This window comes from Abramis brama (genome assembly GCF_963993115.1).
Source record: "Abramis brama genome assembly, chromosome: 13".
Lineage (NCBI taxonomy): Eukaryota > Metazoa > Chordata > Actinopteri > Cypriniformes > Leuciscidae > Abramis > Abramis brama.
The window spans coordinates 5,699,400-5,721,395 of record NC_139975.1 but is presented as its reverse complement, the minus strand read 5'-3'; the positions used below and the strand labels follow the sequence as shown (position 1 = coordinate 5,721,395).

Here is a 21,996-nt window from a genome sequence, read left to right as displayed (position 1 = left end):
AATTGGACACTAAAATTAAGTGTTACTGAAATAACTTTATATTATATTGATAGATCAATTTCATGAGTCATTCCACAAATTAAATGCCCTTTGTGTCACTTATGCATGTTTAAACCATGAATAGCAACTTTTACTATGCACATAAAATTATTACAGGTAATAATAATAAATAAATAAAAATTCAGTAACCTTACTGTCACAGTGTCTGGTTTGTGTCTCGTTTTCACGGTGTCCTTCACTTTGACTACAATTCCCAGCATTCTGTCTGTCACTTATCACTGTTCATTACACTCAGCTGTTGCCCGTAATCATTGTCCCAGCTGTTCATTGTTAGTCCTGTTAGATCTGTGTGTATTTATTCTCTGCCTGTTTCTGTATGTGTACGGAGTCGTTAATTTGTGTCACCACACTTCTTGTCTGTTTATACCTGTTCTTGTTTGGATTGCTTCTCTGGATTTTTGACCTCTGCATGGATTACAACGATGTTGGATTGCCCTCTTAATAAATTACTGCACTTGGATTTTCCTGCTTCCCGTGTGCATCCGTGACACTTACTTTATTATATACATTTTCTGCCTTTTTGGCCTATCCCCTGTCATGCTTCCAACTTTTCGTTGCTGTATTTGTACATTTATATACATTATAGATTGAAAAAGAAAAGAAAAGCAAGTATTTTGCATTTTATTTATATATCTTTAGATTTTAGTGTGCATAAAAAATGCTAAGTGCTTTTGTTACCAGGTTATATGTCAATCCTGTTACCATCATATAGTATATAAATAAATAAATAAATAAATAAATAAATAAATAAATAAAAAACTGTTATAATAGCATCATACTTGCAGGCAACGAACTCTTCAAGGACAACTCTTCAAGTGTCCCCTCTTTATATCACTTTGTTATATTAGCCTATGTTGGGTTTGTTAGAATGGAATGAGCCATATAACATTATTTCAGGAATAGTAATTTCTGTAAATGTATGCCGCCTCTGCGCAGCATTAAACAGTCTGTGGACGCACCGTCTCGTGGTTTATACACATCAACAGAGGCTACTGGGCCTAATTTGCAGTGTAAAGGTGTGTGTGTGTGTGGTGCTGAACGGACAGCTCCCCCACATACTCACTGGATCAGCGGTTCAAACCCTGATAGAGAGCAGATCTGAACCACTGCACTAGACTACGGAGAACACCTACAAATATCAATCTCAATACTTTCCCCGCGTTATGTTTACTAATGAGATAATCCATTGACTTGTTTATTCTATTCAATTAAACATGAGCCAATATTCCCATCCGTCTCCCTGCAGCTGAATTCACTGCAGTGGACAGCAGCAGTTTAGAGCCATTACAGGCTGATTTCAAATGAAAGCGGAGGCAGGTTTTAATTTGTTAGGAGTGATCAGGGAGTGAGAGCATGTCGGTGTATCGATTCCCTCTGCACAGCACAGGATGTTTTACAGCTTAAAGTCAACACCTGCGTATTACCTCCTCCTCCAGCACACCTCAACGCCAACGAGCGCGTTTGTTTGTTCCCGGCTGAATGCAGCACTCCCTTTATTCTACATCCAAAGTGTGTGTGTGTGTGTGTGTGTGTGTGTGAGAGAGAGAGAGAGAGAGAGAGAGAGAGAGAGAGAGAGAGTGTTTGTGTGTGTGTGTGTGTGTGTACGCAACAAAACTACAACCTTTCCGTTATAATATACAAAGTTCAGCGAAGAAAGCTTCCAGAATCATAAAAGCAGCGTTTCGGTTTAGTTATTAGAGTTTGCGTCACGCGTTATAACGTCGCGTCCCTCTGTGGGGAGAGAGAGAGAGAGAGATATCGAGGAAAAGTGGGCGGAGTCACGATAGAGGGGGCGGAGACGCTCACCGTTCCATTACACGGGTCCGTTTCTCCCGGTCGTGTTCAGTGCAGCAGCTACAAGATCTGAGGAAACTCACCCGCTCTCCCGTGTCTCGGATACTTTACGGTCCCACGGACGCGCCGCCCGCCCGGTCTCCAGTCACCCGTTCAGTTTGGCCCCGGGAATCGAGAACAGTCCCGTCTTGAGGTGAGTGAAACGAATAATGTCGTTATAACACTATGAAGCCAATTAAACCAGAAGGCTTTAAGGAGTCGAACGCGGGAAGCGCGAGCCGTTTTACTCGCCCGTTAAAGTCCGTTATTTTTGTTTGTCAGTCACCTCAGGATTTTCTCCTCAGGGACGATTAATCATATCAGATGGACATATTCAGCGGATTTATAATCCAGAAATAATCCGAGCCCTGCCTGTGAGGCTCTGGAGTTGTTTATTGGATACGAATTAGTGAGCTTTTTGATGTTTTATTGTTTGAGCTTGTTTATATGAAAGTCCTCTCAAAAAGGCTTGACGTCTTTACTTCAAGTGCCCCGTGCCTAATTTCACCTGCTCTCTCTCTCTTTCTCTTTCTCTTTCTCTCTCTCAGATGATGTTGAGTCTCGGTCTGTTCGTGTCTCTGGTGTTTTTGACGGTGTCGGTTACCGGCAGCAGTGATGGAAACCCGCTGGACAATGATAAGTGGATGAGCACCGTGTCCCAGTACGACAAGAGCAAATACTGGAACAAATTCCGCGACGTGAGTTTTTCCCACTATATTTCCTTATGCCACTGGGTGGACCAAATGTCCACGTAAAGGTCTGTGGTCATTTTAATTTATTTTGGTCAGCTTAATTCAGAACAAAAGTCAAAAGATGGTCTCTATGTTTTGTTAATCTGCTTGGGAATTCTCTTAAAAATCCCTGAAAAATAGCAAAAGCTGACTGATCCTTCTTTTGTTGTCTTTCCCACTAGGTAAAAGCTTGAGCAAAATGGTGTATTAATTAAAATATAAAACGCCCTAAAGGTTTATTTTAGGGTTAGGGATTGTCTAGTGTTTATAATATAATATTACCTCATATATTCAAAACAATGGATATGTGTCAGCTTGGTGAATGTGGCTGTATTCATCTAGTGTTTGTATACTATCCCTACTAAATGTAGTATGCAAGATTAGGATTAGTACATCCAGAATTAGATGACATTGAAAGCAGTATGAGTAAAGTGATAGCATAGATTAGGTAGATAACATGTTTGGCTGAATATTACTTAAAATTACTTTTATAGAAGCTCAATATGCACACTTAATATCCACTAGCCTATATAATATGCAACCAGTAGTAGGGCAAATTATGTCTGAATACATAATAGCACAGGAACTGTCAGATTCAAAAAGTTGAAAAACATGAGAACTGTTCGGGCTTTTTAAGTGTACAGTAAATGTTATTGGTAAGAAAGTTGTTATCAGATATCAATGGTTGATTCTTCAGCTAGAACATTTGGCCCTTAAATCCTAAATATGTGGTTACTGTCTTGTTTACTGCCGTACTGGGATACTGGTGTGCATCGTTTTAGTATGCAGTCAAAGTATGCCAATTGGGATGCAGCCTGTGTGTTGCGTGCATGTGTTGTGTAATCCGCACTGGAGAGATTGAGATCTCGAAACGAAGCACCTGTCCATAAGTGTGTTCAGGGGTTATGAGAGTGAGATCAGGGGGGTTCGGAGGCTCTTTATATGGATGAAGTGATTGCAGGTGAAATGAAGAGTCTCTTCATGCCTCTCTCTTTCACTATGCATCTCTCTCTCTCTCTCTCTCTCTCTTCTCTCATTCTTTATCTCTGCCTCTCTCTTTCTCTGTGTCAGTAATTTTTCTGTGTTAATGAGAGGTGATATTATGAATGCTGATGCAGTCAGAGAATCTTTGAAAGGGAAGGTGACAAGGACATTAGCACATAATCGAACACACACACACACACACACATACACACACATTCTTGTACATCTATCTTTATGAGGACATTCATTGACACAATGCAATCTCTAGCTGCTTACCCTAACCTTACCCATCACAACTAAGTGCCTAACCCGAACCCTTACCCTAAACCGACCCTAACCTCATTATAACCTTATCCCTAAAACCAAGTCTTGACCCTCAAACAGGCCTTTAAAGGATTCTCAGAAAGTGAGGACCGGTCAAAATGTCCTCACTTTACTCTCTTTGTCCTCACTCCAATTGTCTAAAACTCAAACTGGTCCTCACAAAGATAGTTGTACAAGTACACACACACACACACACACACACACACACACACACACACACACTGAACAACCACCAACACTGGAAAAATCATAAGGGGTGGGTGGGATGACCAACAATTTACATCTTGATATGAGAATGTGTAGATTACAATGTAGTCATTTTTCTGAAAATGTGCAAATGGTTTATAAATTAAATAACCATCTGCTAATGGTATTTTTAGATAAGCCAGTAAATGAAATGCTGCACAAATGAAAGGCACTTCATCTCTTTTTTTATTCTTTTTATTTGGAGGATAGCCTACACAGCAAAAGATCAGACTATTCAATAAGAAATGAAGTCTGGCATCAATGCAAAACCAGATTCACAATATATAAGTGCAAAACTAGTATTAGATTAAATTCTCATTAGATGAAACAATCAGAATTCCAATTTTAAAGAAATGCAACAGGTAATGATATTCTGGGAAACAAAGCGTTCTTCCACCTTGATCCATTAAAAATGAAAGTTAATTGATTAAATAAGAGGATGCATATGTAAATTAAGTACAAAAACTTGTACTTTTTACTTTGCATTAAAACTTTCAGACAAGGCTTTGTCAAGCCATCGTTTGTTTTGACAAGCTTTATTTATCTAATTCAAAATCACACTAATTGCAGTATGATTTTCTTCACATTTCAGTTCATTTTAAATTTAAATTGCAATTCTCAATTCTGTTTGCTACTTGAACTCAAACTTAATTAAAATTCAGGAATCCAAATGGAATTTAAAAAAAACATTGTCAATTCAATTCTGAGCGCACAACCCTGCTGTTATTTAGCTGATGTATACACACCTGCGACATATGTTGATTTCTGTTTTCTCTCATGTATATATATTGTAAAACAGTTCTGCTTTAATATGTTTTTAAATGGTAAAGCAAAATCTCTGACACACATTTCAGTGTTGTGCGTTAGATCCGTCATAGCTCTAAGTCCTATTTTTCTCTATAATGGTGTATGTGTGAGTGTGTGAATTTGAGTAATAACTCCAGAAGCTCCATCAGTCTGTCAGGGTGAGAGATGACAGGTAGTGTTGAGCCCATGGTTTAAAAGCTTTAAACTAAGGGTTTTCTGAAGATTAAGCACAGACTGACATTTTTACACACACACACACACACACACACACACACACACACACACACACACACACACACACACACACACACACACACACACACTAGGGCTGGGTAATGACACCAATTTCACAATTCGATTCGATTTCAATTCACAAGCTTGAAATTTGATTCGATTTCGTATTGATTCAGTATTGATTATTTGGGATACATAGCAAATTTTCTCAAGGAAAACTAATCTCTTAACTAATGCTGTAAACTATGGGAGTCAGTTGTAGCCGACTAGGCTTCATTAGCCTCGTATAATAATGAAGGTACAAATTAACTGATTTGTAAACACTTCAATTACACTTTTATTTATTTTTATAGTAATAAAGTTATATTCAATATAAACATTTAAATGGTGGCTGTCATAAAAACTTGCCAGATTTATTCAAACATGCAAATATTGAAGAACATTAAAAATTAGAATGAATATGTAATATGGTGCATATATTTAGCAAAACGCTCCTCTCTAGAGTTAATTTTTCTAGCTGATTAACGAGTTTATGGTCACTGGATATGTTTTTTCTGAGGTAAATGTGACGTTACATGACATTGTTTACAAGCGTTTTTACTGATGTCTTTCCATGTTTGAAACACTGATTGAGCGATTCCATGTGACATGATACGGATTTCGATAAGTTGTACTCTATCTTTTAACACATTTTCAGATGCTCATTCATGTTTATTTCACACTGTAAATGGTATTATTAAGGCGGAAGAGAAGATTGTGTGCGATCCGCGCTGCTGCTTCTCTTGAGCTGAGCCAGAGCGATCTCACGCCACAGCGACAAAACTGTATTTATGTTTTTGAATTTCGTAAGAAAATGGACGCAATTTGAAATCTGAGACTTTGTTTCATATCAATAGTAACAAAGCACAAAGATTATTGCGATTTATTGGATGGGATGCACTCTACAATGTTCCAATCATTCATCAACTTAAAAACAGGATGACTAATCGATTCTTGGGATTTAAGAATCGATATCGTTTCGTAAAAATGAGAATCGATTAAAATCGAGAAATCAATATTTTTTACATTGAAAAAAATGATTCGTTGAATTGAATAAAAAAATGTATCGTAAGTGGTTGCACACAATTTATTTTAGCTACATTTAAACAAATGCATTAAGTTGAACTAAAGTTGATCAAGTTAAACTTAATGCATTTGTTTAAATGTAGCTAAAATCAATTGTGTGCAACCACTTACGATACATTTTTTTATTCAATTCAACGAATCATTTTTTTCAGTGTACCCAGCTCTAACACACACACACACACACACACACACACACACACACACTTTGAAAGGATTTATTTTTCAGTAACGGTCTGAAGCCTGAAATTAGTGTTCGTTTTAAAGGTCGTTGTGAGATCTGTGTGGGCCTGTCTAATGCAATGCTCTGGCTGCAGCAGGTTTTATTCTGCATTGTTTTTCCATCCACTTGGCAGGTTTAAAAGCGAAAAACCCTTTACTTATGAAGCTGAATTGGGTTCTTAAGTTGGTATATGTATCTTAGGTTCTAATGGGATGCAGAGATAATGTTTTTTTGTTGGCCAAAACCCAAAAACGAGTTAGCATTTTAAGTCGTCGCCTTTATTTTTATAGCGCTTTATACATTAGAAATTGTTTCAAAGCGGCTTCACAGTAGGCCTGCTGAGGAAGTCGGTGTTACCGGTGTTACACGGTATTCGGCTGTACACCGATTACATTACTTGCCCACCGCGGTACCGCCCCCACTGTCGCTTTGCTTTTTTCTGCTGTAAAGCAACTGTAAAAGATAATGGTATTATTATTTAGCTTTATCACTTCTGGTTCCATCATCCTGAAGTCAGTGGGTTTTTTCCCCCCAGTGTTTTCAACACAAGCTCAAGATATTTTCACGTTTTATTCTACAACATAACATACATAAGTAATATCTCACTTGTAAAAAATTGAGCTTTTACTTTAACAAGTAGGTGTGGTGTTGTTCGCTGTAGGTTTTTACTTCTGCAAATTTAATTTAAGCTTCGATATTTATAAAAGTTTTGTACATTTGTGAAGATTATCATGATGAAAAAATGTGTATGAATCATAAACTTTTATTGGCCATAGAGCCCATTTTCTGCAATAATCCAATTGCCAATGGAAAAATCCTATTGGCTTATACTGTAGGAAACCAGAGTGTTGCTAACTTATGGGTCGGCCTACAAATATACATCATCACTGCAGATCTCATTTGATTAAGTGATCTTTTTGGTTCTAATCAAAATATTTACTTTTTGTAAAGACCACATTAAATCAGAGTTGTTTAGTTTTTAGTCAGTGTCTATATCTCTTAATTAATTTGAATGCTCATTTGTATGCTCATAAATTGACAAGATTACACTGGCAGCAGATTTATACACATTACAAATTCTCCTTTAGGAAAACTAAACAACATTTTTTGATGATTTATCTTGCATAAAATGTTCTGCTGCAACTTCCTGTTTCATCAGGAAACACATCAACACAGAAAAGAAAAATGACCTTGTCAAGTCGTTTCTTTAAATGTGAAGGACTGACTATCCTTCCTAAGGGCTGATGGGAATGAATTGGATGCATTTGGACAGTAGAGGTGAGGTTACAGCTGTCAGAAGATGTGGAAAGCCTGGATGTGAACATGAGGTCTTATTTTTTTTATTTTAAATCTTATTAATGAAATGCTGCAGGTCTTGCTTTGGGTTTGTTCTAAGCAGTTTTGTGTTGTTTAAAATATGGAAGTATTATTTTACCATAGATGTTGAAGCTGGGGTAGGCAATTTTTAGAATGAATGTGACGACCTCCTTCAAAACACATGAACGCACAGCAGAGTTTGCAAAGCATCACGAGACGACGTTAAACTACCTCACGTCTCAAAGCACATACTATTACAATAATAATGAACAGAAACAACTTAAAGAGGGCTCACCTGTACCACCTGACTGCTGCAGATTCATTTCGTCGTTGATAGTTTTGCCATTGAAACGCATAAATTCGAGTCACAAACTGCTCCAAGTATAACATCACGGGTTTCCATCTCTTCCAAATTACAGTTATGGTGTGAACGCAGCATAAGCTGGTTGTTTTGGTTCAGGAGAAACTGTAAAAGGTGGCTGTTGTTTGGGTTGTGGTACTCAGTGACTGACGTCTGTCTAACTCTCTGTCTTAGCATGAAACACGCTGATGACGTGTGATCTCTGCGCGAGCAGGTGCGCGGAGGTTAGGAAATGCATACGTTGACAGGCAGGTAGGACATCGTATCTTTGCATACGGACCGAATTCAATGATTGGACGTACATTTTATGGTCCTACGCCTTCCACAGACAAGTTATAAATATATTTAGACCACTTAACTTGATGATTGCCGTCAGGATCTGAAGAGACTTTCAACCAGCATAGCAAAAAGTGTTTCTGGAACAAATCACCCATTTAATGTATGTCTGGGATACATAATGTCATCATTAAATAGAGTTTGAATACTGAAATCAATCGTTTGTCAGAGCTAAATAAAGCAGCATTTAGACAGCAGAGATCCGACCATCATTTGATCATTGGAAAAGTGCAAATTCAGGAGGTGTTCTACTGACTGTACAGTTCAATTTGATTCGATTCTGTGTCCTTTTAAGTCATTTATGAGAGAACTCAAAGGGCACAATCATAAGAGAGACCTTGTGTGTGTGTGTGGTATGGATCCACTGGGACCGCTGTGACTGCCATGTAAATGAGCCTCATTACTGAGAAACTGCTCACCGTCTAAAGAGAGGAGCGCTGAGGACAGCAGAGGAGAGTCTGGAAATTTTGGTTTTGTATAGGTTTGCATCGGAATGAAAATTCTAGGCCGAAACCGAAAATTCAGGATGTGCTTGGCCAAAAGCTGAAACCAAAAATAAATAATAAAGTAATAATAAAACTACTTAATCAATCAGTTAATAATTAACACATAAGTAGCTGAAATGGAGTTGTACAAACTAGGGATGCTCCGATCAGGATTTTTGCAGTCGATACCAACTACTGATTTCTTGTCATCATGATCGACCGATACCGATCCCGATCCCGATCCCGATTATTCAAGCTTTATATTTAAGTGATATGTAAGCTCTCTGTTGACACTCGCTGTTAACCCTTTACATCCTGATTTCAAGTGGCATAGGGCCTACATAATGATTTTGCATGATTTCAAGTGGCATACTTATAAGTAATGGCTTTATAAATCTACAGAAAAACTAAATATAGTACATGTGTCATTTGATAGAAAACCTTTTTTCCTTTTTTTGAGGAAAATAGGTTTTGATCATGTTTGAAGGTTCTTATGTTACAAGACTGCAGAGAAAACCCTAGAAAAAGTGATGCAATTTATTGATTTATTTTGTTGTTATTCAAGCTTGACATGAGGACTATTAGAAAGTATATATGACGGGTCATAAAATCATTTGGCTTTGTTCACAATCATATCAACTGCATTTGTGCTGCTATCTTGTGTGCCGTTATGTGTGAACCTTTATCAGACCTGGCATTTCCAGTGACTTGAGAGATGAATAATGGCTTAACTGACTGTCTGTCTGTCGTTCTATTGATTGTTTCCATCATTGTATCGTTCTATCGATCATTCCACTTATAGTTATAAGAATTTCTTGAAATGTCAATTTTTTATAATTTTGCTTCCTTGTGGGACAGAAGACAAAATGACCATTGACAAACTGATCCAGTTTAATCTAGTTTGGGAAACCAGCAGTGGGTTATTATAAAGCAGCAGACTGGATAGTTTGTGAGGAAGTGCATAATTTTCAACTGTCAGTGAAACTTAAACCAGCAGTGGGTTATGGGGCGGTTACCGCATTACCGCAATACCGCGGTCACATGATGCCTACCGCGGGTCTGAGCTCGTCACCGTCATCACCGCAAAAAAAAAAAAAAAAAAAGCATTGGCCTGCACATGTGTGCACGTTGTGTCTAATTACATTGATTCTAATGACATGGATTGTGTCTAATGACATTGTGTCTTACATAAGTTTTGTTTAGAAAACCTTGAATCCATCAAAAGATGGAGCACATCCGACCTTTCGTGAGTTGGGGAGCGCAATGTTCCATGACACATAATAACATTCCATTCGTATTGACTATTAGGCCTATATGCGAGAGTACCTACAGACATCCCAAGTCTCCCAGAAGTTCCGGGAGTCTCCCGCATATTAATAGCGGCTCCATGATGCCCGCAAATTAGTTAAAATCTCCCGGAATCTAGAGCGAGCGAGCAAGAGTGTGCATGCGAGACAGAGACTGTGTTCCAAACCGTGTAGCGCACGGCAGAGAGGGAGAGGGAGCGAGAGAGAGCATCCTGATTGGGCCGTTTCGGTAAGTCAACCAATCAGTTGTCAGTGTGGGTGGGCTTTTATCTCTTCTTCTCTGACTGCGCGCGCGCCTCCCCAAGTGGACGAGGCATTTTATGCTTGACGCGCTCGCCGTATACTATTCTTTGAAACGACAGCGGGCGACTCGTCCTCTAAACCATCAGGAATCAGCAGTGAGAAGAAGTAATAAGGTACACTCGTGAATGTTTATTTTAGAACAACACTTTAGTACACCAAACTACAAAAGAATCGTGTAAGCAGTAAACCTTGAGATTATTAGGCTACCTGTGACATTAGAAACGTAACCTACAACTTAATTAACGTTATCTTACATACAACATTTTAATTTAGTTTAGTTATTGATTTAAAGCGGTTTACCGCTATACCGCGGGAATTTCTTGCTTTTCAACCGCGGTAAGAAAAAATCCATACCGTCCCAGCCCTAGTGGTCGACCGATATTGGTTTTTTGATGGCCGATGCCGATATCTTAGAGAGCAGGGTGGCTGATGGCCGATATAAAGCCAATATTTTATATATATATATATACACTCCTGAACAAAATCTTAAGACCGGGGGAAACATTGCAAGTATTCGCATTTCGCGCTGGTGGATCATAACCGGGTTGTAAGTACTGCTTCAGAATGCCAAAAGAAGAAACAGGAGCAAGAGACAAAAAATAGAGAGTAGGCAATTTATTGAAAACGGCATTTAAACTCAAACAGGCTGTTCATCAGCTGATCAAAAGTTTAAGACCATAGCCATAAAAAGGTAAAATATGGCTTTCATGTCATTGTTCTTCAGGCAGTCACACTGTCATGATCTCCTGATGGCAAAGGCAAAAAGGCTTTCTCTCTTTGAACGTGGCAGGATTGTTGAGCTGCACAAGCAATGCCTCTCGCAACGTGCCATCGCTGCCAAGGTTGGACGCAGTAAGACAGTCATTTTAAATTTCTTAAAAGATCCTGAAAGTTATGGGACAAAAAAGTCAAGTGGTAGACCCAAAAAAATTTCACCTGCAATGAGCCGCAGGATCCGACGGGTTGTCCGTGAAGACACAGGTCGATCCTCGACCCAAATTAAGGCCCTTACTGATGCTGACTGCAGCCCAATAACCATAAGACGGCATCTGCGAGAGAAGGGCTTCAAGAACAAAAAACGTCTTCAAAGGCCACGTCTCCTCCCACGCCACAAACTTGCCCGTTTGGAATTTGCAAGGGAGCACCAAACATGGGACATTGAAAGGTGGAAGAAAGTTTTATTCTCTGACGAGAATTTTTTTTTAACTTGGACGGTCCTGATGGCTTCCAACGTTACTAGCATGACAAAGAGATCCCACCGGAGATGTTTTCTACGCGGCACAGTGGAGGAGGCTCCATCTTGATCTGGGATGCTTTTTCCTTCAGTGGGAAAATGGAGCTTCAGGTTGTGCAGGGGCGTCAAACGGCGGCTGGCTATGTGGATCTGTTGCAGCGGGCATCCCTCTTGACTGAGGGCCCCCGTCTGTGCGGTAATGACTGGGTCTTTCAACAGGACAACGCTGCAATTCACAACGCCCACCTGACGAAGGACTTCTTCCAGGAGAATAACGTCGCTCTTCTGGACCATCCTGCGTGTTCCCCTGATCTAAATCCCATTGAGAACATTTGGGGATGGATGGCAAGAGAAGTTTACAAAAACGGACGTCAGTTCCAGACCGTGGATGCCCTTCGTGAAGCCATCTTCACCACATGGAGCAACGTTCCCAGCAGCCTCCAGGAAAAAGTTGCATCAAGCATGCCGAAGCGAGTGTTTGAAGTGATCAACAAGAACGGGGGGGGCTACTATAGTCTTTTTTTGACACTTTTAGTTCTGTTGTGGGTTTATTTTTGGGCTATGGTCTTAAACTTTTGATCAGCTGATGAACAGCCTGTTTGAGTTTAAATGAAGTTTTCAATAAATTGCCTACTCTCTATTTTTTTGTGTCTTGCTCCTGTTTCTTCTTTTGGCATTTTGAAGCAGAACTTACAACCCTGTTATGATCCACCAGCACGAAATGCGTAAAACTTGGAATGCTTCCCCCGGTCTTAAGATTTTGTTCAGGAGTGTATATATATATATATATGTATATATATATACTTTATATTTATTTTAATCAATATTTAATAAATTAGAAATAAATTATAAAACAAATCTTTAAAATAAACATGCTTATACTTTAGATGGCAACTTCTTGAATCTGCAGTCCTGTTACAGTTTTTTTCACAAATAAAGTAATTGTTTAAAAATACATGAATATGTGAATAAAAAGGAAGTAAACACTGTAACAGGGCACTCAGTAATCTGGTAATTTCATGCGCAATGGTAATCATAGTTTTTCAAATAAAGACAAGGTAACGCTAATTTTACATACAGCACACAGTGAAAACGATATGAATATGACACAGTGGGCAACTGGATATAGCACAGCTATTTGCATTAACTCACTTCGCACGGACCGACCGTCACTCGCAGTAACACGTGTATGCAGGCTACAAATGATATCACAAACACAAGATATCACAGCTGGATTCGATTAAATCTGCAAGGTTTGTGAAATTAAATGTTTATTAGATATTCAGATATTTGTTTAAATGATGTAGATGCGCATTTGCTGAATGTTGACGGTAAATGAGAAAGTATTTTAGCCTGATTGTTTGCCTTTTCTGTTACAAATAATATAAAAGCAAACGCTTTACTTTTTCACTTACCATTTACTTTCTTTGTTTACCAGTTCTGTCTAACAAAGTATTAGATATGACTGACAGAGATCGTAAACTAATGAAGACGGAGAATGTGAGTGAGCGCTGTGTGATCAGGCGCTGTCGTTCTCTTCTCAGGCGCTGGTGTTCTCAGCGCCACCCGTCAAAATAAAAGTCAGGAGCGCCGTCAAAATAAAAGCCCCGCTTCCAACACATCGGCCAATCAGAAAAACTTATCGGCCGATGCCGATATTTTAAAAATGGCAAATATCGGCCGATATATCGGCCTTGGCGATATATCGGTCGACCACTAGTGGGTTACACAAAACTGCCCAACACTGTGAAAATTTAACCCAACAAAATGACCCAACAGGCAGAATCTAGCAGTTTGGGTAAAAAAAGAATCCAGCAAATTTTAGTGTACATTCAAATTCAAATTGCATTCTGTATTCTGTTTGCTGCCTCAATTCAAATTCAGCAATTGAATGCACTTTTAAAAGGCATTGTCAGCTCAATCCAAGTATGCAGTTCACCTGCATAAAATTTGTAAATAAATTCATTTGAATTCAGATAGAAGGACAAAATAGAGTGGCTGGAGTTGAGTAGATCTGCTGTGTGATGAAAATAAGAATTGAGTGCCTGTCCACTGAATGTGAATCACGCTGCACTTCAGAGCAATGCGTCAGGCACTTTAAATGTATTCAGATTCATTGTTTATAATGATGGGTTTGAGTTTATTTGGGGTTTTAAGTTATACTTAACTTGCTGATGACATTATCCTGCTCTCTGCCTTCTGATTAGAGCTATTCTGGCTGCTGGTTGAAGACCAGCATGTTTAAGAGGACCGATGTGGAGCCCTTTTCTAAAATCATTTCCTTTGTCCTACATCTGACTTCCCTTCCCCCTTCTCTCTCTCCTTCTCTCATTCACTCTCTTTGACACATTCTGACCCTGTGCTCCATCAGCCGTGAAATCAGCCCTGCAACACACACACACACCTGCCTAAATCAGCTGCCATATCGCTGACTGTTTTCTGCCATCATTAGAAGGGTCATGCACCCGGATCCAGATTATATTTTTCACAGATTTGTTTTTGCATCTAGCTGTGCTATCTTAAAGTTGGTTCCTTCTACCTTTTGTGAGCACATGTGTTGCGACTGTTTCTATTGATTTGTTAATTCATTAGACTGGGCAGAAAAGCCAAACAGAATTGCTGAGGGAACATGACTAAGAGAGGCAGGTGTGTAAACCCACGGGATTGAACAGTGTGTGTGTGTGTGTGTGTGTTGTGTGTGCATGTGCTGACAGACGGTATTACACTGAGTGCTCACAGCTGGGACTATGATGACTGTGCTGAGCAAGTTCTGTGAACGTGTGCATGATGAGAATAGAGGGATGAAGTGAAGGACTAGGAGCTGCAAGGACAGATTTCAATTCTGAAGCGTCTTAGAAAGACAGAGGATTTGGAACAATAGACATTTTCATCTGTCTCTATCTGAGGCTGTGTCTCAAAACCTAGTGAGCTGCATCTTAAAACATCAGTTTTGGGCATCATTGATGTGTTCAGATGTGCCTTTGATGCACAAAACATTAGCTATAGTAGAAAAGTAGGTTTTGAGACCGAATCCTGTCTATGACAACCAGATTCAGTAATTTTACTGATATGGTAAAAAGCACTACATTGCTAAATGTTATTGCATTAGTCACATACACGCATTGTTTACACACATAATATTTTCAGCATCATTACTCCAGTCTTCAGTGTCACATGAGATTTCAGAAATCATTCTAATATGCTGATTTGCTGCTCAAGAAACATTTCTTATCATCAATGTTGATAATATTTTTGTGGGTTCTTTAATGAATAGGAAGTTCAAAAGAACAGCATTTATTTTGTAACCTTACAAATGTCTTACTGTCTCTTAATGCATCCTTGCTGAATTGAAAAAGTATTCAACCCTAAGCTTTTGAACGGTAGTAAATGTACAATTATAAATATAAAATCCTTTTGTCTTTCTCTATGTGGTCCATCATGGCAGACTGTGATCTGTGTTAATGTGTGAGGGAATGTTAGGCCTATTGACAGGGCTGCAGACACACCACCAATCAATCGATCAATCAGGCGCTTGAAAAGTGAGCAAAGTCCTACTGAGAGACCTGTATGGCATGATGTGGGAGTGTGTGGGAGTTTGGAGGTTAGTCTCTTCCCAGGATGCAATGCACTTTAGTAGCACGTTGTAGCAAAGTTCGTTATTGTGGGAAGAAGGAGACGGGAACCGGCGAACATTCAACAGCTTTTAATATAAAAATTCGCCCTTTAATATGAATATATCGCCCTTCACGGACGACTGCTGTCACATTAAATAAAACATAAACAGCAAATAAAATCCAGGCCTGGCCTTTCTCGATCTTCACTGTCGTCGCTCCTCCTTTATGCTTCCGCTCCTCCGTGAGAGATACGAGACCGGTGCGTCACTCATCAGTAATCACGCCACCGGCCTCGCGCCGTTCTCTCACGGCCCTCGGACTCGCCCTGCTCGCCACACACGTTAGCTGTGATTTCAGGTTTGAGGCATTTAAACACCAGAGTTAAAGCAGTGGATGAAAAATGAAAGCCGTGTGTGTTTGTGTGTTGCCTCTCTTACCTCTCCACTGTGCGCAGCCATTACTTCAAAAACAACTTCAGAAATGAACCCATAGTCCAAATATCAGCTAATTTAGTTTGAAAAAAGATTTGTGCATTTGATATGATGATATTTCAGCAGAAAGCAGGACCTGCATTCATGTGTGTGTTTGAACCTTTGGCTTTAGCAAGTGAAATATAGTGTTTTCTTTCATCTCAGACATATTAAAGTAAACTACACATTTTCCCATCCGTATCATTAAAGGAGGCGTGTGTTTTACTGGATGGTGAAGCTCTTTCTCAAGGTTTTTCCAGCTCACTGAATGGAGGATTTCTCTCTCTCTCTGTCTATGTGGGTGACAGTCATGTCAGCGTCTCTTTGATGGGAGAGAGAAGCAGAAGTTGTTTTCCGTCCATCTGGTTTATTGTTGGTTTGTCTTCATGATATGGCTGTTTTTTGTCTCTTTTTTTAACCTCCACCCCTGTCTTCTCTCTCTGTATTCATCTTTCTCTTATTTCTCATATTCCTTGAAGCAAAGCATGCTGCTGTGTGTGTGTGTGTGTGTGTGTGTGTGTACATGTAGCTGCAGTTTGGGTCAATTATATCATGCATTTGGAAACAGAACATGCACCAACCATCCTCTAGGGATGGGCGATATATTATCGTTTGCGATATACCGGTAAAAAATCTCCTCACGATAAGAATTATTAATCTTCCCTCGATAATAACGATAAAGCCTAGTTGATGACGTATTTCTGTTTGGGACCCCAGGGCTCACGAAATTTCTAAATTGCTGGTAGCCCTTCGGGATTTTGGTAGCCCGAAATGAATTTTACTAGCCCAAATAAAAAGAGAATTTTTAATGTAGAAAATTGGTTAGGAGTCAAAACATGAATCAAAAACTTTTTCAAAACACAAATATCAACAATTAGAATCATCAATACAAATATGCATCTGGTTCTAACTGAACTGAAATTTGTGTGACCAATATGGAACATGAATCAGTCTGTGTCCGTGGCTCAGCCCCCAATGAGGGTATGATAAAAAAAAAGAAAAAAAAAGGTAACACTTAAGTTTAGCGTCTAATGCTCACTATTAACTAGTTTCATTAACATGCAGATGGCAGGGTTTTATCATCACTGAGGTCCCGAATGTGAGGCAGGCTAGTTATGGGGGTTCGAGGCTCCCCCGAGAAAATTTCAATTTCTCTGATCTACATATGTGCATTTTAAGATGTTTTGAAGGCCAAAAAAATTGGATAACAATAGCTTTAAAACCATGTCACGCAGCTGATTATTTTTCTCTCCTCATCAGCATCACACTCTTTTTCTCTTTGTTTTTCTCTTGCTCTGTCTCTTCCCCTCCTAAAGCTGAGCTTTGACTGATATAGGCTGATATAGGCTTTTCACGTTTGTCAGTGAAGAAAGTAAACATAGGGTCAACTGATAGGTTGATTTATGAATCATTTTCTCAGACGCGTTCATTTACTGGAAGCTACAAGGAAAGCTAGGTAGCCTAACTAAGTTTATTAAATTCACTCACAATATGTACACATTCATTATTGATCTTATTCCTAATACAGGGCCGTAGACAGGGCTTTATAATCAAAGAGGTCCTAAATTTGAGGTTGTTGGGGGGTTAATTTTTTTTATTTTTCTGATATGTGCATTTCAAGACGTTTGAAGGCCCAAAAAAATAAGAAATAGCTTTAAACCCATGTCAGCAGGCAGTAGATTATTTGTCAATACCTGCTCTCACTTCTTATCCATCACTCTTTCTTTTTCTCTCAGTCTCCTCGTCTTGCCCCGTCTCTTCCCCTCCTGAAGCTGAACTTTTTTTAATTTACTGAAGGCTACAAATTGTATTATATTAATTCTCAACATGTACACATTCATTATTAATCTTGTGGCTAACATGATGAAAACGGCTTTGTTAATGTTTCTTGTCCTCTCACAATGACAGTAAACTAATTATTACATTACACGAGTCACGTTACATAGGCCTATTTTCAGTTCAAAATGGCGAAATTCGACAAAAGTATATTCGTTTGCCTGATTATTTTTGTCATTCGTTTCACATTTATGACCTACACTGTAACCCTTTACTGTAAATTTACAGTGAAAAGTTTTACAGTGTAAAAAAACGGTCAAATATGAAATGTTTAGTTTAGCTACTTACATCTTATCTCACACTCAAATTCGCGCTCAGCAGCTTCTGTGAACATACATCCCGCCTACTTTGTTTTGATTGGCCATCTCAAATATTCTGACATTGACGAGCAGTGACAGACCAATGAGGCTCAGATGAACATACACACACACACACCCTGTCCTCTGTTTCTACTGTTTTTTTTTTTTTTTTTTTTTTTTTTTTTTTTACAGAAACACTGAATGACCATAATATTGTGATATATTATTACAATTTAAAATAATTGGTTTTCAATTTATTATACTTTAAATTATCATTTATTTCTGTGATGCAAAGCTGAATTTTCAGGATCATTACTCCAGTCTATCACATGATCCTTTAGAAATCATTCTAATATGATGATTCATTATCAAAGTTGGAAACAGTTCTGCTGCTTAATATTTTTTCATAACCTGTGATACTTTTTTAGGATACTTTGATGAATAAAAAGTAAAAAAAAAAAGAAGCAAATTTTTTTAAAATAGAAATCTTTTGTAACAACAATATACACTACTGGTCAGTAATTTGGGGCCAGTAATTTTTTTCTTTCTTTTTTGAAATAAATCAATACTTTTATTCAGCAAGGATGTGTTAAATTGTAAAAGTTTTATTTTTAGTATTATTTTTAGTAAGATTTATATTATTAGAAAATATTTTTTTATTTTGAATAAATGCAGTTCTTTTTAACCTTTTATTCATCAAATATATTAGGCAGCAGAACTGTTTCCAACACTCATAATAAATCAGAATATTAGAATGATTTCTAAAGGATCATGTGATAGACTGGATGTCACATGTGACACTGAAGACTGGAGTAATGATGCTGAAAATCACAGGAATAAATTATTTGAATAAGTATATTCAAATAGAAAACTATTATTTTAAGTTGTAATAATATTTCACAATATTACTGTTTTTTTTCTGTATTTTTGATCAAATAAACGCAGCCTTGATAAGCATTAGAGACTTCTTTCAAAAATATAAAAAAACGTAATGTTTCCAAACTTTTGACCTGTACTGTGTATATTTTATATATATATATATATATATATATATATATATATATATATATATAGTTTTGTCTAAATAGTTTTAGTTATTTAAAAAAAAAATATATATATATACAGTATATATAGCCTATTTAAAAAAACACAATTACTAAAACTTTAACTAAAATTAAGAATAAAATATAAAGTTAAACTTAATTCAAATTATTAACAAAAACTATAGTAAAATGTCAATGATGCTAAAATAACACTGGATCTTGGTTTTAGCACTTAAGTATATGCTAGCAGCGTTATCTAATAAGCCTAAATTCAGGTGGTATAGACTCATGAAGGACTACTTGTTAATCAATCTCCAATTGTTGGTAACATCTTCATTAGAAAGCCAACCTGTGATGTTCATCTGGTCGAACAGAGACTTTCCCAGAGTTTAATGTTCTGGTCTTGGAGGTCTCGGTCTCAGGCTCAGTGTGAGATGAATAAATGATGAGCGTTTAATAAGGAGGTGAGACAGCGAAGTCCAGCGTTCAGCTCTCCTCCACAGAGACGGGAACAGATTTCTCGCCTGTCTGCTGTTGAGCTATCACTCCTCAGTCTTTCTCTTCAGTGCTGGAAACTGCTGATTCTGGTCTCTGACTCAGACGCTTTTCATACTGTACGGTCGGACCGCATGTCATCAGTAATTAGTGATGCGTGAAACGAGTTGTCAGCCAGGCACCATCAAACGATCCCTGAGAAAAAGAGGATGAGAAAGAGGGAATTAAAGTAGTAAGATGGAGAGAAATGGAGGATGAAGGTGCAGAAAAATAAGAAGTAGTGATAGATGATCAGTCAAGCACCTCATCCAGTGGGGAGTTTATTATGCTGCTTTAGTACTTCTTTGCGTGCGCATGTGCTACTTTGAATATGTGCTCAAGAGACAATTTATCTCCTGCTGCGTGGAAATATGGCAGTGCTTTTTCATTAGTAGGAGGAAATAACGGGTGCAAAGATGGCAGAAATCCACTTAGCTGAGATAATGCACTTTCACATGCGCAAGCATTGACCAGAATGATGGTAGCCTATGTGTGTGACAGTCTCTATTGGTTGAACACATTTCTACTGTCTTTGTCATAAAATGTGTAGCACAATAGATTTATTAAACGGTTAGGCCTAGTTCACCCAAAAATGAAAATTATGTCATCATTTACTCACCCTCAAGTTGTTCCAAACCTGTATGAGTTAAAGACAGAATAATATATTATATTATAATTATAAATAATATATTTTGAAGAATGTTGCTAACCAGACAGTTGATGGCAATCACTGACTTCCATAGTTGGAAAATGTCATTTTTGGGTGAACTATCCCTTTAACTCAGCTATCAGGACGTATTTACATGTGAAAGCGATGAAGAAACATTGTAATACAGTGTGAGATGAGAAATAATTTGCTCCAATTAAACAGAAATGTGCCTTTTAAGTATTTAATTCCCTGGATTATCCAATAAAGCTATTAATCCATGTTTATGTAATGTATAAAGCAAACATTTGTGGAGAGTTATGTCTGATTTATAAATGAATGACTGTGCTTTTAAACGATTTGTTTGAGAAGATTCACAAAGTTTTGTATTGTTTTGACTCGGTGTTACACGTTCACATTTATTTATATTTAAATTTAATTTAAATTTATTTTTTAATTAATAGAATATTTAATAATTTTATAATAATTGTAATAAATGTCATTTCAGTTTTTGCTTATTCAAAAAATATGCATGTCCATGTTGAAATGCTGTATGGTCGTACGTCTGAAATCTGCATTGTTTTCGGCAGCAGAGGTGGAAACGGCCAGAGATCTTTGGAAACGGTTGGAGCGCCTTTTGCTCCTGGAAACAGATTTCCAGCTCATTTGTTAATATCATGTGTAATACAGAACAGATGTCAGGATTATGATAACCAATAGAGATGCACACACACAAATATATGCACTGGTGAATTTATGGATGTGCTTGCATGGGGTTTATGTGTGTGTATGATCACATTCAGATCCTGAAATTATTCATTCATTTGTCATAATTTGTGTGCACTCATAAATATAGATTGCAATTCAATGAAGGTCCATCATCTCTCTCTCTCTCTCTTTATGTGGAATCTTTCAGATGCTTCAGACGAGTGAGATTGAAGCGTCTATTTCAAAGTATTTCTGACACTTTCTCATCTTATCCGCCTTCTTTTTTCTTTGTCCATTTCTCTTGTTCTTTTACAGGAACTATTGTAAAGCTGAAAACACGGCACAAGGTTGTTTCGAATATCACAGGCTGAATCTCAATTCATATCCTAAACTAGATTTTTATATTTTCTGAAGAACATGCGAGTGCTTGCATGTGCACATCTGCCATGAGTTCAGTAGTCCTGCACTTTTATGTCTGTGTGATCTTCTGGCATGTAGATGTGACTCGGGTCCCTCCTTTAAAGGAATAGTTCACTTCAAAATGAAAATCTTGTCATCATTTACTCACCCTCAAGTTGTTTCAAACCTGTATGAATGTCTTTCTTCTGCTGAACACAAAGGAAGATATTTTGAAGAATGTCGGTAACCAGACAGTTGATAGACATAGTAAAAAAAAAAAAAAAAAATCAAGCGTAGCGTCAGTTCTGGCAGTTCACGTTAGTCAAGCTCGCATCAGCTGATCCACGTCTACCTATAGGAATACGACGCCTATCACCATATACATATATAAGCTCCTTCAGTATTATCAGCAGCTATCACGTTTTTTAGAAGCTAATTACCCTCCTCCATGCCCAACTCCTCCTCTCGTCAGTCAGGGTTTGGCATTCTGATTCCACTTGAATCAGAATAAATTCTCAAATCATGTTGTACTTTAAAAAT

General features: G+C 37.9%; 1 protein-coding gene across 1 annotated transcript in view; it reads left to right on the top strand.

Moving 5' to 3' along the window:
• Positions 1 to 1,904: 1,904 nt before the first annotated feature.
• Positions 1,905 to 21,996, top strand: part of spock1 (SPARC (osteonectin), cwcv and kazal like domains proteoglycan 1) — a 242,627-nt gene continuing 222,535 nt past the window's right edge. The window contains exons 1-2 of the mRNA XM_084133115.1: positions 1,905 to 2,047; positions 2,442 to 2,591. Of these exons, the coding sequence (XP_083989241.1) occupies positions 2,442 to 2,591 (150 nt within the window). The 5' untranslated portion in view covers positions 1,905 to 2,047. The remainder of the gene's footprint in view (positions 2,048 to 2,441; positions 2,592 to 21,996) is intronic.